Source organism: Nymphaea colorata, chromosome 8 (genome assembly GCF_008831285.2).
Source record: "Nymphaea colorata isolate Beijing-Zhang1983 chromosome 8, ASM883128v2, whole genome shotgun sequence".
Taxonomy (NCBI): Eukaryota; Viridiplantae; Streptophyta; class Magnoliopsida; order Nymphaeales; family Nymphaeaceae; genus Nymphaea; species Nymphaea colorata.
Genome location: NC_045145.1, coordinates 19,621,387 through 19,639,648, shown reverse-complemented (window position 1 = coordinate 19,639,648; position 18,262 = coordinate 19,621,387). Strand labels below are relative to the sequence as shown.

Here is an 18,262-nt window from a genome sequence, read left to right as displayed (position 1 = left end):
ACAATCAGACTTTTATCGGCCCGTCAATCCAACTTACTACCCTCATTCCAAAAGGAAAAGGCCCGTCAATCCAACTTACTACCCTCATTCCAAAAGGTAGCACAGTGTGGCTGACCATGATGCACCTTTTGTGAATGGTCACTCGTTTATGTTAACAAGTGACACTTCTTACGTAACCAAGAAGACAGGAGAACGTCGTACTCGAGGACAACAGAATGTAAAGCAAATTCAGATGTTGGAAACTTGGGAATTACGATGTGAAAACCTTGCAGATATTCAATATTAGGTGATGTAGTACATGAACGTGGAGATTATATTTCCGATCCTCAACAAGATTCTCGCCAGTGACCGATAAGGCGTATTAATCGAGTGAATTATATTGTTGTATCTTGGCTTTATCCATAAAAGTAATGGCTAAGGTCGCTTTTGATCTTCCCTCGGGCTTAACCCCGAGTATGCTTTCATTTCAATCAGGCGTCTTTTGAAAGTTGGAAAAGCATGGTATATTTTTTAAATTTTTTTAAGGGCAAAAAGGTATGTTAAGGGCATCTTTTTACTGATTAACCAAGCAAAAAGGTATGTTAAGGGCATCTTTTTACTGATTAACCAAGCAAAAGTCCGAGTATTCAAAAAAATTCCAAAACTTCCACGAGTTTTCGTTGCATTTTCAACTCAAGTGTTTTCTGACATATTATTTTTATTAAATATACGTATATGAAATCAACGTCAATAAAGGAATAGATAAGAGAAAATCCCCTTTTTTATGTAAACAACGCTGAAGGCTGAAAAGTGAAAACCAAAGGAAAAAATATTGAGTTGGAACTCACTGCACAAGCGAAAAACAGAACCATATCGCATACCGTGCAGATAAATTAAGCATCAGATGTGTACGAACAAGCGTGTGCCAAAATGAGCATATTTTCTAATATACTATAAATAGATGACAACAATATTTGTACAATCATAATGGGCCAACCTCCCAAAGTGGTCATCTAGGAGGAAAATTTCATGGCAAAGGGCCTTCTTCTGCATCTTTAATGAATCACTCAAGCTCTAGATACAAATACAAGCACACCTAACACTTGAAAAATATTTTACAGCCAAGAACAAGTAGAGGCATTACCAACTCACAATTTACATATACAGAGGAGATATGGTGGCACCGCGCATCAATCAGGCAAGAGATTCTGCAAATTTTCCTCACCCAGATTGGATTGAGATGCACTAGGAATGATGGAAGGTGGGGACCACTGGTCTGGAACCATCAAGAAGTATGCAGACATGGCTTTCCTAAAACGTTTCTTGTATTGTTTAGGTGATATTACTGTTGGCAACGTGTCCTTGGTGCCTCCAAAGATTGCTGAAGTCTTTACCCATGATTCCAAGTGTTTATCCCAAGTGTACTGCCTCATATAGTCAATGATACCAACAACCAGCTCATGCTTCTCCTCGTCTACTCCCACCAGCAACGAATAATCCATTACATCAATTGACTGCAGATAAAGTTTTACAAGAACAAAAGTAAGCTAAAGATTGGACATGCTTTTTGCCGCTTTTTGCTAATTTAAGGAAATCAATATGCCCCAAATCATTGAAAAGACAAGACACAGATGGGTTCGAGTTGGACCAGGAATAACACCATGTAGGGTAGGTAATCCAGAAGCTGCAAAGCAGTTGCTTTGGTGGTTCCAGATACCTGGTTAGCCAACTAGGAGTCCAGTCTTGACTCAAAAGCAAAGTGAAACCCTAAATCCTAGCCAGGCAAACCAGCTCATGAAACTGAAACTGAAACAGAAGAACTACATGACCCTCATATCTCAAGACCATTTTCCCCTTGGAACAAAATCTATGTTTTCCCACTATATTCTCTAACCCTCTCAAGGTCATGGCCAACATTTTAAAAGTCATTTTGCCTAGTTCGTCTGCAACTTCTCTCACATTTTTAGAGAAAATATGGCACCTTTTCAAGGCCGAGAAAGTCATGGGAGATGGGTGGTTTGAAGTGAAAGGTTAGTACACAGCCACAAAAGGAGGAAAGAAGGAAAAAAGAAGTTTTATATGCTTACAGCAAGAAAAGAAGTATCGTTCCACACTGCTCTCTCTAGCAGGCGCTTCGCCTTGTTTCCAACAAAAATTGGAGAAGTTGGCATTGATTCAATCAAGTTTTGATCAAGAAGAACCTTATTCGTTCCACTTGAATCAGAATTATAGCGTGACCTCGAAGCTCCTTTAAGGTCATACAACCTCGTAACTTTCCGTCTGAATAAAAGGTTTTCCATAATCATGAAGTCCATCTTTGTGTCCTTTCCACCCTTCAAGTGCTTCGCTGAAACCTTACAGTGAGGGAACAAAAAAGGAGAGAGTAACAGTTATACTCTAGAAAATATGTCCTAAACAAAGGTGCCATACACAAACACTACTTTGAGCATTTGTCCATATCCACCACTATCTGAGAGACTGATTCAGTTAGATCACACAAACAATTTGATAGAACTACTTGTAGGCCGTATATATATATATATATAAAGGATCAAGACAAAAATGAAAAAGACATTCATGAAGTTTATTTTAAGGTATGAAGGAAGGAGACACAACAAAAACAGTCAGAAAGCAGCTCATAAAGAAGCAGATGCAGCAAACTCACCTGATAAATCCCTAAGATCTTTGCCAGACATGTTGGACTGCCAGTGCCAATTGCTTCTGACAGATATTTGAAATATGCTGGAGCAAACTTGATAAATGAATCCAACTCTGTCTTAGTGACTTGTTTGATGATAAACCGATCATCCAATGTTTTTGCAAAAAAAACATTGCTCTTACCACCCTGTGCACCCCATTTCTTACAACGACTAACAGACCTTATGAAATCAAGCTCAGTTGGACAACAAATATGCCTCAGTGCATCAAACTGTTTGGCATAATAACAAGTTACAGTATATTTCACTTTTCCCAAAGGACCTTCATCAGTAAAAGAAACCTTCACGTGCATTGCTTTGGTATATACAACAGGATCTAGAGACAGAGAGTTCTTGCTTCCAGATCCTGTTGATATGCCATCCTCTGAAGACCCAAAGCTTCTAAGGGATTCAATTGAGACTTCATCAAGTGATTGAAGAGGATGGAAAGAGGCACTATCAGAAAAAGGCAAAGAAAACAAAGAATCGCCACCTTCTCTAATTTTCTCTCTCTCATCAGATAACTGACTATGATAATCAGGACAGACAAGAGCATATGCAACCGCACTTGTTGGTTCATCATCATAAACTGGCACAACAGTGTCATTGACACCAACTGGTAGAAGTAGTCTGGCACCACCTTGTCGCTCCAACTCCCGAAAGGATGAAAGATATGTTGGGTTGTACTCTCCAATCATATCAACTTTTAAAGCACCAAAACTTGCATTGTTTCCGAAGGCCTGGTAGAAATTCGAAAATGGTGCCTCAGACCAGCTTGCCAAATCATCACCATGTTCACTGATGTTTTTGGGTGATGTGGCCAAGACGAGATCAGTAGCACCTTCTTCAACCTTTTCTCCTGAAGCTGCCAAAATTTCCACCTTATCAGCCCTTGAATTGGCAGCCTTCCCGGACGAATCTATTGATAAGGGGTCAGATACCACAGCTCCAAGTTCCTGTGGCAGTAAGACTGAAAGCTGGTTCTCACCAGTCCATGCAGCATCTAGTGTATCTGACAGACTGGCCACAATTGGGAAATGCCCCTCTGAAAGAACTCTTCGAAATGTTGTACATTCCTGAGGATCATTTTGGTCTTTAATATCCACCTCAGAGGTAGGGTCTCCAGCTTTGCTTTGTGTTTCAGCCCCTTCTTGTCCTTGCATACTTGACACAAGGGAAGTAGAAAGTCCAGTGAGGCCGCCATCACTATTGACAGCATGTAAGTTGCCTTTACATACCTCATCAACCTTAGCATCCAGTACCATGGAGTCAGTGCTTGTGAGGATTCCATTTTGCTTTGGTCCAGAATTTACTCCAACCATCTGATCAGCAGAATTGGGTTTATCCTTTGTTGTGGTTGCTGAACAACTGAGACCTTCAGTGAAATTATTGACAGAAAAAGCAGCTGTCTTCTTGAGTAAAGAGTCCAAGAAAAGCAACCGATTGTCCCACAAATATGAATGGAAAAGTAATTGCCTCCTCAGTCGATTGATCTCAAGAAGATCAGCTGCTGGCTGACCTTTCTGCAAATCCTTTGACAGTGCCTTTTGCAGTGAATCCTATACAAAACGAAACAAGATAATACAAGACATGGATTAGCACCAGAAGCATTTCATAAACAACAATAAACAGGATAACATAAAAGACTGTTCCACCTCAAATTCACCCTTTTCTTTTTGCAGCAATTCCTCCAGCTTTCCTAAGCATCGTCTCAATTCAATGACTTTTATGCCACTCTGACGTGATCCAATATTTAAGATCTTATCAGAAAGCGGACGAAGAGAATTAAGAACTTCAGCAAAGAAAAGCTCTGCCTTGCTTACTACCTGCTCAGAGTGGAAAGCTGTTAATAAAATATTACAATGCTTGACAAAAGGATTGAGTAGTGAAAGAAATAAGCACCATACAAATTTGCAAGGCTGCTCATATTCGAAAAGTAGAACCAATATAAACCAGATTTTCTCAAGCCAGCTCATAGCATGACCAGGGAAATGAAAGCAGAAAACATTCATATTATTTCTGTACAACTCCATGAGAACATTGAATATCACAGTGAGGTTCAAATGATATTGCTTAGGAACAAAAGGGGTGTAATCTCAGGAGTGATTTACTTTGGTTCAGAAGATCAGCGATTGTTGTCTAAGCATGTTGCCAAAACCAGTTTCCATATCAAAAGATGCAGAAAAACAGCATAAATTAGTGCATACTTGGTCAGCTTGAATAGGTGTAAAATCTGTCTTTTTCTTTATAAAAATGTAAATCAGGAATTTCATAAGACTTAAAAAAAGTTATTTTCAAAAAGGATACATAAAATTACATTTCATGATTTCTAGGGAAATCAAGTATAAGTATACCAAAAAATACACTAGATAATATAATTGTCAAAGCATTAGAGGAAACATTTCATCCTTTCCATCCGGGAGCTGCTTCCAATGAATCCAGGGGCCCAACTTTATCATGCCGACCTAGTTCTTTGAACAAATTTGTGCCTGTGTATTATGTGCATGCACGTCACAGGATACCTGATCTGCTTCTTGCTGTATCCATTCCTGTGTCTGGTAGTCAAAGTCAAGTTTGGAAGGTGGCAAATACACGGAGTGGACATCAATTGATGCATAGCGGAAGCAAGCAACCATTCTTCCAAATCTGTGAAAGGTACAAGACATGAATAATTGAAAAGTAAAATAAAGTTCTATGTAAAAGTTCATATCAGTACCCAGTATGGAAGCATAAAGCAGGCAATACCCATAGAATCTAAGACAGTCACGATGTAGAGAATGGCCACAGCTAGCCACCCTGCTTGCAGCGGCATGATTCGAAAAGCTAAGCTCCAAAAACTTCCCAAAGGATAAACCCCAAGCAGCATCAGACATCACCACTCTTCTGGTAGCAGGCGGAAATCCCTCATTCCTTGGGCATTTTAGACATCGATGCCACATCCAGATCTTTCCTTCCCGCTCACCAGGTAGCATAAAATCAGGAAGCTTCTTGACTGATATGGTGAGACTCCCTTGCCGATGAGTATAACAGTGCACATGAGCTTCGCTTGGCATTTCACAAGAATGGCACCGGTAACCCTGTTGCGCACAACCAGTTTAAAATAGCAGCCAAGTTTCTAACTGTAAACATGAGTGTATTTGCACGCGTACATTTGTATTATGGACATACATGCACAAATACACACGTACATGTGTGTTTATGGACATACATGCACAAATACACACGTACATGTGTGTTTATGGACATACATGCACAAATACACACGTACATGTGTGTTTGTGGACATACATGCACAAATACACATAGATATATGGGAGACTAGGTCCTGGCAACCCACTTTTGGGTACTTAGGCACAGCCAAAAAGCTCCCCTCTCTCTTTGTTCAATGATCACAATTGAAGTTGTCTGAGTTGCTAGGATAAAGTTACCCATGTATATATGTTGTATATATATGTATATATATATATATATACAACATATATATATATATATATATATATATATATATATACAACATATACATGTACATGTATATATATATATATATATATATATATATATATATATACACAACATATATATATGGTGAGAGATAGGAAGAGAGAAACCTGGTCAAACAAGTCATCACGTAAAAATCGACCCAACGGCTTATCAAAACTGCCATAATATTTAATGCGAAGCAGATGTGCACGATCACAAACAGTTCCTTTCCACACACAACGAGTAGATAGAGACACCAAAATGCTCTGATGGTCAGATGGAGAAGGTGGAAACTCTTCCTTCAGTGGAGTATGCTCGTCATGGAAACTATTCTCCTGATAACTTGGAACTTGACCGGGACTAAGCAGTTGCCTGTCAGCAACATATGGCCCACCCATTTCACCTTCTGTCGCATGCCACCGGTCCAAAGCATTCATAAAGTCACAAGAGCAAACTGGAGATCCAAGTGGAGCTACACCTTGAACATTCACTGCAAGACTTTCTGGCTTGAAAGACCCTTCATGGTTCAAATTATTCTTCTCTTGTTCAGACATAAAATGGGGCTTAAACTCATCATAAGACTTGGAGAACTCCACTGGAAGTGAAATAATAGACAAAGGAGGGTGGGAAGGACCTTCAACATTTTGCACCTGGTTCAGATTGGACAACCTTGATGGATTGATGGTAACGCTTCCAGTGTATGGAGAATAACCAGCATTATATGAAGAGGATGATACTGAAACCATAGAACTGCTCCTGGAATTGGTACCTTGTAAAGGAAAATGTTCAGGTGCTTGGCCTCTCATGGAGCTGATCTCATTTACTAGAGGTGGTTTGCTTGCAGCAGGAACCATGAAGCCAGGTACCATGGAAATGGACCTATCAGCATTTGATGGTTTATCAGGCAACGCAACAGTAATTGGAGATTTCAGGGGTAGTTCAGGAAGAGTAGCACCCTCATCTGCAAGAAAAGAGGTCTCCAGAGCCAAATGATAAGCAGCGAAAACCCCATACTGAACTACACGTTTTACTTTTTTTAACTCATCGCCATTAGCACCCTTCAGTAGAACCTGAAACACAAGAACCACAACATGGAATGTGAATTGCCTGTGCAACATGAATTTTCAAATATAGAACATAAAGACACGTTGAAATAAGACTTAGGCATTTAAGCTTTAGACCAAACCAAATGTATCTTTTATCCTTTCATTTTTCACAACTCCTAATGTCCAGAGAAATGGCTATACCATTGAACAACTAAGACCAGCATTGATGATTATTTCCTGCTTGCTAGCATACATGCATCCAAAAGCATGCAAACATACGTATGGAAATGGGTAAGAGCATGCCCACGTGTAGCCTACATGAAAATGCAATCAGTCCTTGCCATTATGCAACCATGGAACAGATGCTTTTCTAGAACTAAAGGAGATAAATGGAATCCATCTTCCAAAAAAATAAGTGGGCTGCATACTCTATGCATAGGCATACACATCAATATTAAATTAGAAACCTGGCTCAAGATCAATTGCAATGAGCATTTTGATTCTTTAAAGACTTACCTTCAAGCCCTCATTTAATTAAGTAAATGAGTGCACCAGACTCCTGCTTGTTCATAAGCAATTGTGTTAAGCACGGTGTCAATCAATCAAGCCAAAAAAGATCATTTTTCCTTTTCAGCCTACTCAAAATTGGAACAGTAAAGGTCCAGATGGCCATTCCAGCTACCAGTTCAAACCCATTAAAATGCTTACATGAATCTAGTGTAATAGCTACATGATGACATCATTGCCAAGCATGCACATAAACTGTGCACCAACTTTATGGAGAAAGTTTGTAAGTTATGAACCACAAGTAAGGGTGAATTCAAGGTGACAGGTACGTTATCAACTTCTCTCTCCATCCACACAGGGACTGGCCTCCAGTAAATGACAAGTGCAATATCTACACAGGTGAGACAAATAAGACAATATGCACAAGCATTGATTTTTTAATGGAGAAAGAACACTGTACCCCTAGAAAACACCTACAAATTTTAGAACCTGTCATGGAAAAAGATGGATTATCTGGCTAGCCCACATCATATTGCATACAGAAAAATTATCTGTATAAACATCTACACATCAATGTGCAGTGTACTGTTTGAGCTGCAATCTTCAAAACTTTGAAAAGTATGGTACTAACAAGATCGACTATCCTGAACCTGAAAAAGAGGAAGAAGAGGATCTCTCAAGTAACATATCCCCCCTGTATGCTGTACCCATTACAGAGTCCATCAAGGCTGATTGCTCTCTCGGAGAAAGTTTGATTGCCCTGATTTACTTCAAGATAAAAAAAAAATCTTAAGAAAAGGAATAAGGTCAAATGTAGTATCAAACAACAGAAAAGAAAACCCAAGATCTCAAAAGGGAGTGAAGAAAGTCGGAAATTTCAATTTTCTTCACCCAGGCCACCATCCCACACTTCTCCACTCGAGATTAGTGGTGCTTTACTGCTTTAGGAGGCTATTGTCTTCCAGCACCATCTGGTAGGCAGAGCCCCCAGATCATCGGTGATGCCCAATAGCATCTATTTCATCTCGTTCGATTAGGATTTTCTTAGAGAATGGATGCCAAGTTCACAATAATCTCACCCTCCTCGTGGGCAATCTTCGGTTTGACAGCCGGTGGTGTCCTGTCAGCCACCACCACCTTCACTGCTTCACATGACTGAAAGGCTTTACTCTCAACATTGTTGACACCAAAAAACAACTTGTACTTGTTGGATAAGCTCATGGTTAACAGGCCAAATAGTTTCAGGCAATAAAAGGGAAAGGTCAACGAAGGCCATCACCATGGCAGCAAGGGTGGTGGAGGGAGAAGAGGCATCCTTCCTTTCATAGTCAGCACTCGCCTACCCCACTTATTTGAGTGGTTTCCATGGACTTGTGAATGAGCATGATATTTCTCTTATTCGCTCAATGCAGATAGTGAAGCCAAAGGTAGCCAATGTGCAAAGGGGATTCAAAATGATGCCATAAGTGAAGCCAAGAGGACTAGGATGGTTCTTTTGTTAGAACCAACTTGATCCCTGGGTTGGTCGCAAGGTATCTCTTCTCTTCTTTCAAAACTAAAATACATAAAGGCTACAAGGCTGCATGACCACTTGCTCTGAGTGGTGAAGTTATGTTTTGATCAAATTAGCATGTAGTGTCCCACCGAAACAAAATAGGAAGAATTACTTAACTCATCCAAAAGACAAAAATATTTAGTTTAGTGAAAGCAGAGGGATTCAAGATAAACAAGAACTCCGCACCTGGTGATGTGAATTATCCAAGTTTGAAGAGCCTAAGTATTGGTGTAAGTATGTCCTCTATGGTCCTCTTGCTTTTTGTCACAGTGGGAAGAGAATGACCGCAATGGTTGGGAGAGAGGAATGAGCAGGCAAAAAGATGATGAGACCAGGTACTTTAAGAAAAATTCATGTTGAGAGTTGGAATTAAGTCTTATGACAGATTTAATCATTCATATCTAAGAAAGGCTATCAGTGCCGCAGAAGATTCTTTATCAACTTCATGCAAGGCATAAATAATGTAGACATAATGTTTGTTGGATGTTTTATCAGAGGTGTGAAAACACGTGAATGCTTTTTTCATAAAGGAAGTATATTCACCGCACAGGAAAAGCAAGGCTGTGATATTATGTCTGCTTGTCAAGAGCAGACGTGCTTCAGATCTAATTGCTGCAGTTCAAAGCCTATTAATGGCGAAGGAGCCGACAGAAGTAACCCTCTAGTCGTTAGGAATTTCTGTAGATCACACTTTGTTATGGAGCTGAACTTTTGATTTCAAGTTGCACAATTATTGAGTTAAACAAGTAAATCCTGGTTAGCATAATTCAAATAATCAAACATTAAAAAAAAATCTGGATAACGTTACCCAGGTAATCAAATAATGAATACGTAGTACACCCTGGATAAATACTTCCAGATACCTATCAACCTGGATCAAAAATCCAGAATTTTGTACCAAAGATAAATCATTTCTAACCATCAAACTTGACCTTAGGTGCTACAGATACCAAGTGAGGGAGGACATAGAAGAAAAACACAACCAAACAAGGGGTAAGCATGGATTATTTAAACAAGATAACCAAGTGATTCAATGAATTGCTATGCAAAATAGCAGTTAAACCAGTCCACAATAGAAGAAACTTACCGTACATCCCAATGGTTTTGGGCAGCCTTCAAAGAACATAAGGGTCTTCAGCAATTTTTTTCCAGCCTGTCCAGCACTTCCATGTTCCTCAACAAACTTGTCAACATGAAATGATTCACATGTACCCAGCTTTTGCTGTGACAAATTGTCAATTGAGGGAACGATTTGTGCACCAGTACAACGAGCGATACGCTCTAACAGAGGCCTCTTGACATTAAGCACTAGTGATATATCTTTTGCCAACAAATAATCTTGTGCAAAGCGTGAGACTGACTTCTCTACCAAGAGGATATCCGGCTGATGGGAATCTATTTTAGCTACTGCCATCTTTAGATGATCCATTTCCTGTAATTGGAGGGGGGAAAAGAAGCATATTACACTTCAAATAAAATTGCAGGACCACAGAATTTCATGATCAGCATACCTGCTGTAATAAAGTGTCAAAGCTTGACAATAGATTGGCTACACGCTGGTATTCTAGTGCCCCACCAAGGAGAAAAATACGAGGATTTTGTATTTTTGATGTCATGCGCCGGTGCGCAACGTTTTTCTTGCAAACAATTCCTTTAACCACCATGCTGGAAAAGAAAAAGACACGGGTGAAACACAAGGATTCTTAATGGATGTAAAAGCAGAAAAAAGGGAATCTATCCAGATTTTAATCATTTTATGAAGCATACCTTTCACTGCGATGGCCACTTGCAAGGCACTTTATTTTCACATAACCACCAGGATCCATTCCCCCTCCTTTACTTGTGTCTGGCTTCAGTAAGCTAGCAGCTTCCCATGACAAGGATGTAATAATGTCCAACCAACCTCCTTTATCATCCTCTTCATCAATTGGAAGATTATCAACTTGCAAAAGTTGAGCCACCAATGCCCTAAAATGGCCATCTACAACATTTTTCATAGCCCTTCTGTGCTCTTCACTTGAACGATCTCTAGTCCGGTTCTCTGAACTACCCAGCCCGCTTGAAGAGTGAAAGTTTCCCCACTCAGCTAATGCATCATCATCGTCATCATCATCAAATATGATGGCTTCTCTTTCATCCTCTTCATCTTCTGGATCAGGAGGAAACCACAATAAAAAATTGTTCTCGAAATCAACAGGTTCAGCATCAACGCTCTCTGTTCCATATATTGATTGTGCAGAATCGCACTCATTATCATGCCCCTCCCCCTCATCTGCATGTTGCCCCGGTCTTGCAGAATCCAACGAGTTCTCATCTGGAATGTTCATAGACATTGGATCATCATTGTTGATGCTTATAACTTGGTCTATCTGGCTGACTTTGTCATCCTCACCAAAATGTTGCTGTTCTCTGGAATCAACATTGATATAATCGGCAGAAAGCACTTTTGGAGATGTATAACCATGGTCAATGTCATCAAAAGGAACTGGGCCAAAATACTCATCCGACTGCTGAAAATGCTTCCTTTCAGAACCCATTTGATATTTAGAATAGTCATTGTCATCCTCATCGTCATCCTCGTCATCATCGTATCTCCTAAAAGTGCTTAAATATTAACTTCTGAATTGTTTTAAAAGGAGCAGCATGCTCTGAAAGATATTAGTAGTGAACGTACAGGAAAACTAAAAAGATCTTTCAGATATTCAACAAAAAATAAAAGCACCGGAAAAGCATGCATACCTGTTGATAAAGAACTCAGACTGAGTTGGCGATGTCTCTCCTATATCAAGAACAGCGTCACCATTCCTTCCAAGGGAGAGCAAATCTTGTTTGTCAGAAACAAATTCTGTTCTTGTAGATTGTCGAGGACTACGTCCAGTGCCATGAGTGACACATTGGTAAGGCCCCATACGGTAAGGCATTGAATTGACAGTACTACTGCTGTGACCGCTACACTTGCTACTTGCCAAACTCGCACTCGATGGAGAAGGGCTAAGACCTGGACTGGATATCTGAAGGATCCCATTATCAGCAGATGCTATTTCCTTTGTCCATTGCTCGAAACAATAATTACAGACTCGAATCCTTTCACCTTCTTCTCGGCTATTCTTTGGATCATCTGGTGATACAGGTATGGAGTTTGAAGTGCACTTAGCACAGAAAACTCGCCCACAACTGCGACAATGGTGCCTCCGGTTGAATATGGTGAACTGAGAATCACATTCATAACAAACCCTACAGCTCTGATCAGGCATCCAAAAGTCCCTTGACACATTTGGTGGCTCGGTCCTCCGAGGGATCCATGACTTCACCAGACCAACCAACTCGGAGAACCTCTTATCAGGCGTTTCCATCTACAGGAAACCTTTCCAGTCCCGCTCATTCTGAACCATTCATTGGCCAAAACATGAGTCTATTTCCCTTTCCCAATAGTGCACTAGATACACCCGTTGAATTGGAGAGGAAGAGAAAAGATCTAAGAGTCGAAGCAACGATTAATTTTCAAAGTCCCCAAAAAAAAGGAAAAAAACTAAAAAAGTATTATCTACTTTTTTCCTGATCAGGTACTTCACACCTTGAAAACTTAACTTACACGATAGCACATGCAAACAAATTACCTCCAATATTGACGGCCAATCACCATATAACTGGAAGTTCACAGAGGATACCCTTTGGAAATTCTTGACAACGACAAGCAACTATATTAATCCTTATAATGCTAAGGCTACAACGCGATTATTCCAACATGCTGCAAAGCTTGAGCTTGACATCAATCCACAACACGAAGGTCTTGCATATTGAAACTCCAAGGCACCAAGAAATAAACAATTTTTCACACAAAACTTACAGAATCCAATATCATCAACTCTCCGAAAAAACAACGGCCCCCAGAGGAGAATAGCCAAACAATCCAAAATTCAACAAATCGAAGGAGGAAGAAGCGCGTCGTTCCGCGTCGACCACCTTCTCGTAAATCCACCAATTAACCAAGGTAACACCCTTCATTACGTGCAAGGCCAATTCAACGGGAATCCACGCTTGCCACACCAACCACCAGCCGTTAAAGCTGAAGAGATCTGCTCGAAGTTTCATCTACGTACAATCCATGCTCATCATTTCCCCAACGCCTCCAAATGACAAGATCCCCATATATTCCTAATCCCTTCCGATAGACAACAACGTAGAAGCGAATACCTCACGAGACCCTCTTCCCATCAAGCAACCGAATTCATGCAACTGCATCAGAAAAAACTATATCCGATAAAACAACAAGCTCGGAAAATTAACCACACGGAGGGACGGAATAACGCCCTAACCTTCAATGCTTAAGCAAACTTCAGAAAAAGTTCCACTGCTCCGTCGCTCCCGATGAATCCGAGCGAATTCTCCACGTCGAGCAACAAGACCCCGTATGGAAAACCTGATGAATAAAATCCAGGAACGAAAACGCGAAACCTCTCAAAATTCACAAAGGTTCCAGAAGAAGCGGGCAAAGGAGCAAATCAGCCTCCGCGATTCCGGCTGTCGGCATTTCTCTCCGACGGATCGCGGCCTAATTTCCCGATGAAACGAGATCTCCGTGAACCAAAGCACCAGAGAACGGTTGCCCCGAGGCAGAATCCGAAGATGATCGAGAGGATTTCTCGCCCTCTGGTTCTTCGCTGTCCTCGTTCCCGTCGCATGCCCTTCATGAGAGCGAATGATTTTTAAAAAATTATTAATAACCAAAAATCTTGCTACGTCGCGTTCGGGGATCCCATCGGACACGACTCAATTTACCACTTCGCATCCAATATTTTAAGGAATGACGATATTGTCCCTTAAATCAACTCTGCACGCGTGGGTGCGCCTGGGCTCGGACCCTTCCAAAGCATCCGCGACCTTCTCGTTGGACGCAGACTCATACTCTGCAAATTGACAAGGCTTATTGGTTAGTTCATTCTCAAATTGAACCTTCATAGGCAATTGTACATATAACTCTCTCTAGCTTGATATGCTAAAAAAATTGGTTTATAGTAAACTTCTTATTCAATACGATACAAAAAGGGTTTCTCTATGGCATGATTCGATTGAAGACAAAAATGAGAGGCAAGCATGAATGTCCCGTTCCCATGTGAAGCCCATCGAATGACATCAAACATTGGGCAAAACAATTTGTTTATTAATGCTTCAATCGTATCGTCACTATTGTGTTTGCTACAACAAATTTAAGTGGTTGTTATATCTTTAATGGCTATACAAATAAATGCACGTCATAAACAATGCTTAACCTTGTATTTTTTTTAGTGGGAGAAAAAAGTAAGATCAAAGTGAAGTGTTGAAGTTTGTGGATGATATACAAGTTGAAGGGTAGTGCATGCATCAACCCTCGCGAATGCAACTCTCATCTTTGATGATATACAAGTTGAAGTGTAGTGCATGCACCAACTCTCACGAATGCGACTTTCATCTTAGACAGTAGGAGACAGTAGGATGTAATATTTCTCCTACTCACCATATATAATAAAATATATGATGTAAAGAAATGTTAAAACCTTTCTATTGCTTTTTAAGTTAGATTGACGAGATTCTATCGTACTCGTAGATCACCACATTTAACAAAATATTGTATTTTAGCTTATTTGCCACAACTTTGTTTTCATATGAAGCTATTCATCCGTCAAATGCATAATACTTGGTCCATATATATTGTCAGTATAAATAAAAGCTATACCAATAAAACGCAAACAATGTGTAATTTTCGTATATATTATAAACAAAATATTCCCTTGTTTTGTGTAATGCAATCGTTTGGCAATACGAAGATTAACGCCACATTTTGTGAATTCGTCGATAAAAATTGATGCGTATTTATGGAATAATACTGGGTTCTAGTGTTGCATAAGTCAATCCTAGTTTTAAAGTCAAATCAATGAAAAAACATATTAGTGTTTATGTTTTCAAATTCTCTCTCCAATCATTTGGCAATAGGATTAGTAACATATTGTTTCATATACCTGCCCCACAATATATAACACATTCATGAAATATTGTACATAGATATATATATAATATATCTATACGTCACAATGTTTGAGGAGGTACATAAAGCAATATATTATTGTCCCTATTGCCAAACCACCCTTAATGTTTGGGAAGTCCTTCACAAATCATCTTAATATAAATTTGAACAATTTATTTTAGCATGTTATTAATGCTAATTTGGGTGTCTAACATTGGAAAAAATATTATGCACAAATAGACCGTTGTTATTTTCATCTCCTAACAGAAAGTTCTTCGTAAAGGATGCAGAGTTCATATTAAAATGTTCAATTTAGCGCCAAGAAGAGATTTTTCAACACGAAATCGGATGCTAAAGTAAAGATCATAACATGTTTGTGGAGTCCATGATCATGCTCAGTGGACTGAGCCTGGCTGCCAATTGGTTCGGCATGCTGCATGTGTCTATTTGTCATTGACCAGCGGTTCAGGGCTATATTGGTAATTCGCTTGGCGGGAGTTTTTCCCGTCCAAAAAGTGAGGAACACGTAAATAAACTCAAAAAATTGAATAAGAAACCAAAAAGAACGGCTCTAAAAGCAGCATCCGTGAAAAAAAATAAAAGGGAGAAAAGGTATTTTCGAGAATCTACGGCTGAAATGGCGCTGGCTGATCCTACGGTCGAGGACGATTCCCAGAATATACAGACTACGGGAGCCGTGGAACTCACTAAAACACATCACCATCACGACTACCCAAAATACCCTTCTTCTGGGGCGCGGGAGCGCCAACTAGTGCGGATAGTTCTGTTATTTCGCGAAGAGGTAGGGGGCGTATGCGGGATGATGAAACCCGTACTTTTAGGTTGGACCAAAGACCGCGCCCCGCGAGTATCTCGCCATCTTGCGGTAAAACGTCCCTGTTTTAACTCGGGTTAAGATTTTGACCCGATGTAAGATCTGAGCCTCTAAACTGGGGCGCTGCCGTGTCCAGATCTGGAGCTGACACGCGTTCGAACGACGCATCAGAGCCGTCCATTTGGAACAGTGTGGTGGTCGAGCTACATTGTCCCTTTCTTGACCTCGCTGGCTAAAACGTAATCCCAAGGACCTCAAATCGGACCGCGTTTAAGAAAACCTAAAATTATCAGGGACCACTCTGGATATAACATAACGGGCATCATTTTATCAACTCTCGCGCTCTACTTTGGAAGGGTTTAAGCAAATTGAGCTTCTTAACTTAAAACGAAATATTGAATAAGTAGAAGGAGCTTATCGAAAAAAATTAGGAAAGTGAAGCCCAGCCAGTGGCCCATTGGTAGAAAACTTTCGATTTCATAATTTATGTTCGACGTTGTCGTATACAAAGACATGCAAGCTCATGCGGACGTAAGAGAAAAGCAATGACTGGAAGATTTTTATCGGGTAGCTTGAAAAAAATAGGAAAGGATGTAAAAGAAAAGCAATGACTGGAAGATTTTTATCAGGTATAATACGGCGAGCTTGAAAAAAATAGAGAAAAAAAAGCATGATAAATTTTAAAAAACTCAAAATAAGAAAAAATAAAATAAATGAGAAAATAATAACATAAACATCAAAAGATATGTATATTTAAAACAAAAAAGAAGAAGAAAAAAACTGTTTGACATTAAAAACTGAAAAAATAAAAAAACTGAAAAAACACATTAAAAACGAGCTTAAAATGCGTTTTTTTTGTTTTTAACTTTTTTTTTTCAAAAAACGTGTTTCTTTAGTTTTAAACCGCTAGTTAATTTATCGCTTTTTTTTCCTTTTTAAAAAAACGAGTTTTCTGTGACTATAGGTCCCTTAAAACAAACAATCACATATAAATAAATATATATATACAAATGGTAACTTTAATTATCCAAAGTCACGCAGCTATTTAAGAAGTGTCTTTCATCAACATCGTTTGCATAAAAACATAGAAAAAAAAAGTGGGAGCTCATACTAATAACAAAAATATGTATGACATTTTTTTCATTACTTTTATTTTAACTGTGCATCATGATAGATTAAACCGGAATGGACAGATAGTTGGGTGACTCTATCAGAATCATCATTCAATATTTTCCTACATTAAGTTGAAATGTACAAAGACCATGTCACGCACCATAAATACCAGTTTGGCCAATCCATTGTAGCCAACTTTCCTTTTGTAGGCCAAGCTAATGATAGGCTGAGAGGCAATGGTCAATGAAGGTTAATGCCTGATATGAATTGAAAGCCAAAAGAAGGTTTTAATATGTTCGGGTCCATAAACACAAGCAATGACAAATGACAATTGCTCTATGAAGTATTGCTTTCGCTATGGTTGGCAATTAAGGCACATGAACGGCTGCGAGAGATGAACGTTGAAAGCACGAGCGTGAGAAAGCTAGTTAAATGCATCGCTTGATAACCATAAGAAAAATAAGAAAGAAAAAAAAAGGGTCTGCATTATGTTACAATTGCGAAAGGAATGTCATATTTTGTGATTTTTAAATAAGAGTCTTACTTTTATTAGCCTCATAAACGAAAAAATATTAGTTAACGAAGTTTTTTTTTTTTTCTTACAAGAACAATAAAGGTGGATTGTAGGCCTTTATTTTGATAGTTGTTAGTGTCGTTTCCCAAAGATGGTCATTTGTTTAAATTATGATTGGTACTTGCGTGCTCAACAGGGAGAGGTAGAGAGAGGCATTTGACAACCCTAAAAAGTTTACCGTTATCTGCATACTACATTCATGATAGGAAAGTTTCAAAGATTTTGGTTTGATGGTAGTTATTGGAGTACTCTTTTTAGTGCAATCCGTTGGATTGGAGGTATGTCATCAATTTAAATACTAAATAGTGCTATGTTTATGGTATTAAGGAATGTTGTTCTTAAAACTAGTAGAAGGTCAAATGCATTGGTTCTTGTTCATCTTATTCTCATTTTTGAAAAGGTACATTTGAATTAACTTTAGAAATCAGGTAATGTTCACTTAGATCACTTAAATTGGTGTAGAATAGAGGGGACTC

The 18,262-nt window shown here is 39.2% G+C and overlaps 1 protein-coding gene across 2 annotated transcripts; it reads right to left on the bottom strand.

The window, feature by feature from the left end:
* Positions 1-902: 902 nt before the first annotated feature.
* LOC116258944 (1-phosphatidylinositol-3-phosphate 5-kinase FAB1B) lies at positions 903-13,948 on the bottom strand. Of its 2 annotated transcripts, XM_031636457.2 has the most exons (12): positions 13,580-13,948; positions 12,003-13,499; positions 11,031-11,858; positions 10,775-10,928; positions 10,351-10,695; positions 6,284-7,225; positions 5,421-5,752; positions 5,198-5,321; positions 4,331-4,501; positions 2,645-4,234; positions 2,067-2,333; positions 903-1,493 (listed from the first exon to the last, which is right to left on the bottom strand). In XM_031636457.2, exons 2-12 carry the CDS (start codon positions 12,614-12,616, stop codon positions 1,170-1,172), a joined length of 5,691 nt encoding a protein of 1,896 aa, XP_031492317.1. In that variant the 5' UTR covers positions 12,617-13,499; positions 13,580-13,948; the 3' UTR covers positions 903-1,169. The 2 variants fall into 2 exon arrangements, with proteins under 2 accessions (XP_031492317.1, XP_031492318.1); XM_031636458.2 differs by lacking the exon at positions 903-1,493 and having other exon boundaries at positions 2,166-2,326.
* Between the last annotated feature and the right edge of the window lie 4,314 nt (positions 13,949-18,262).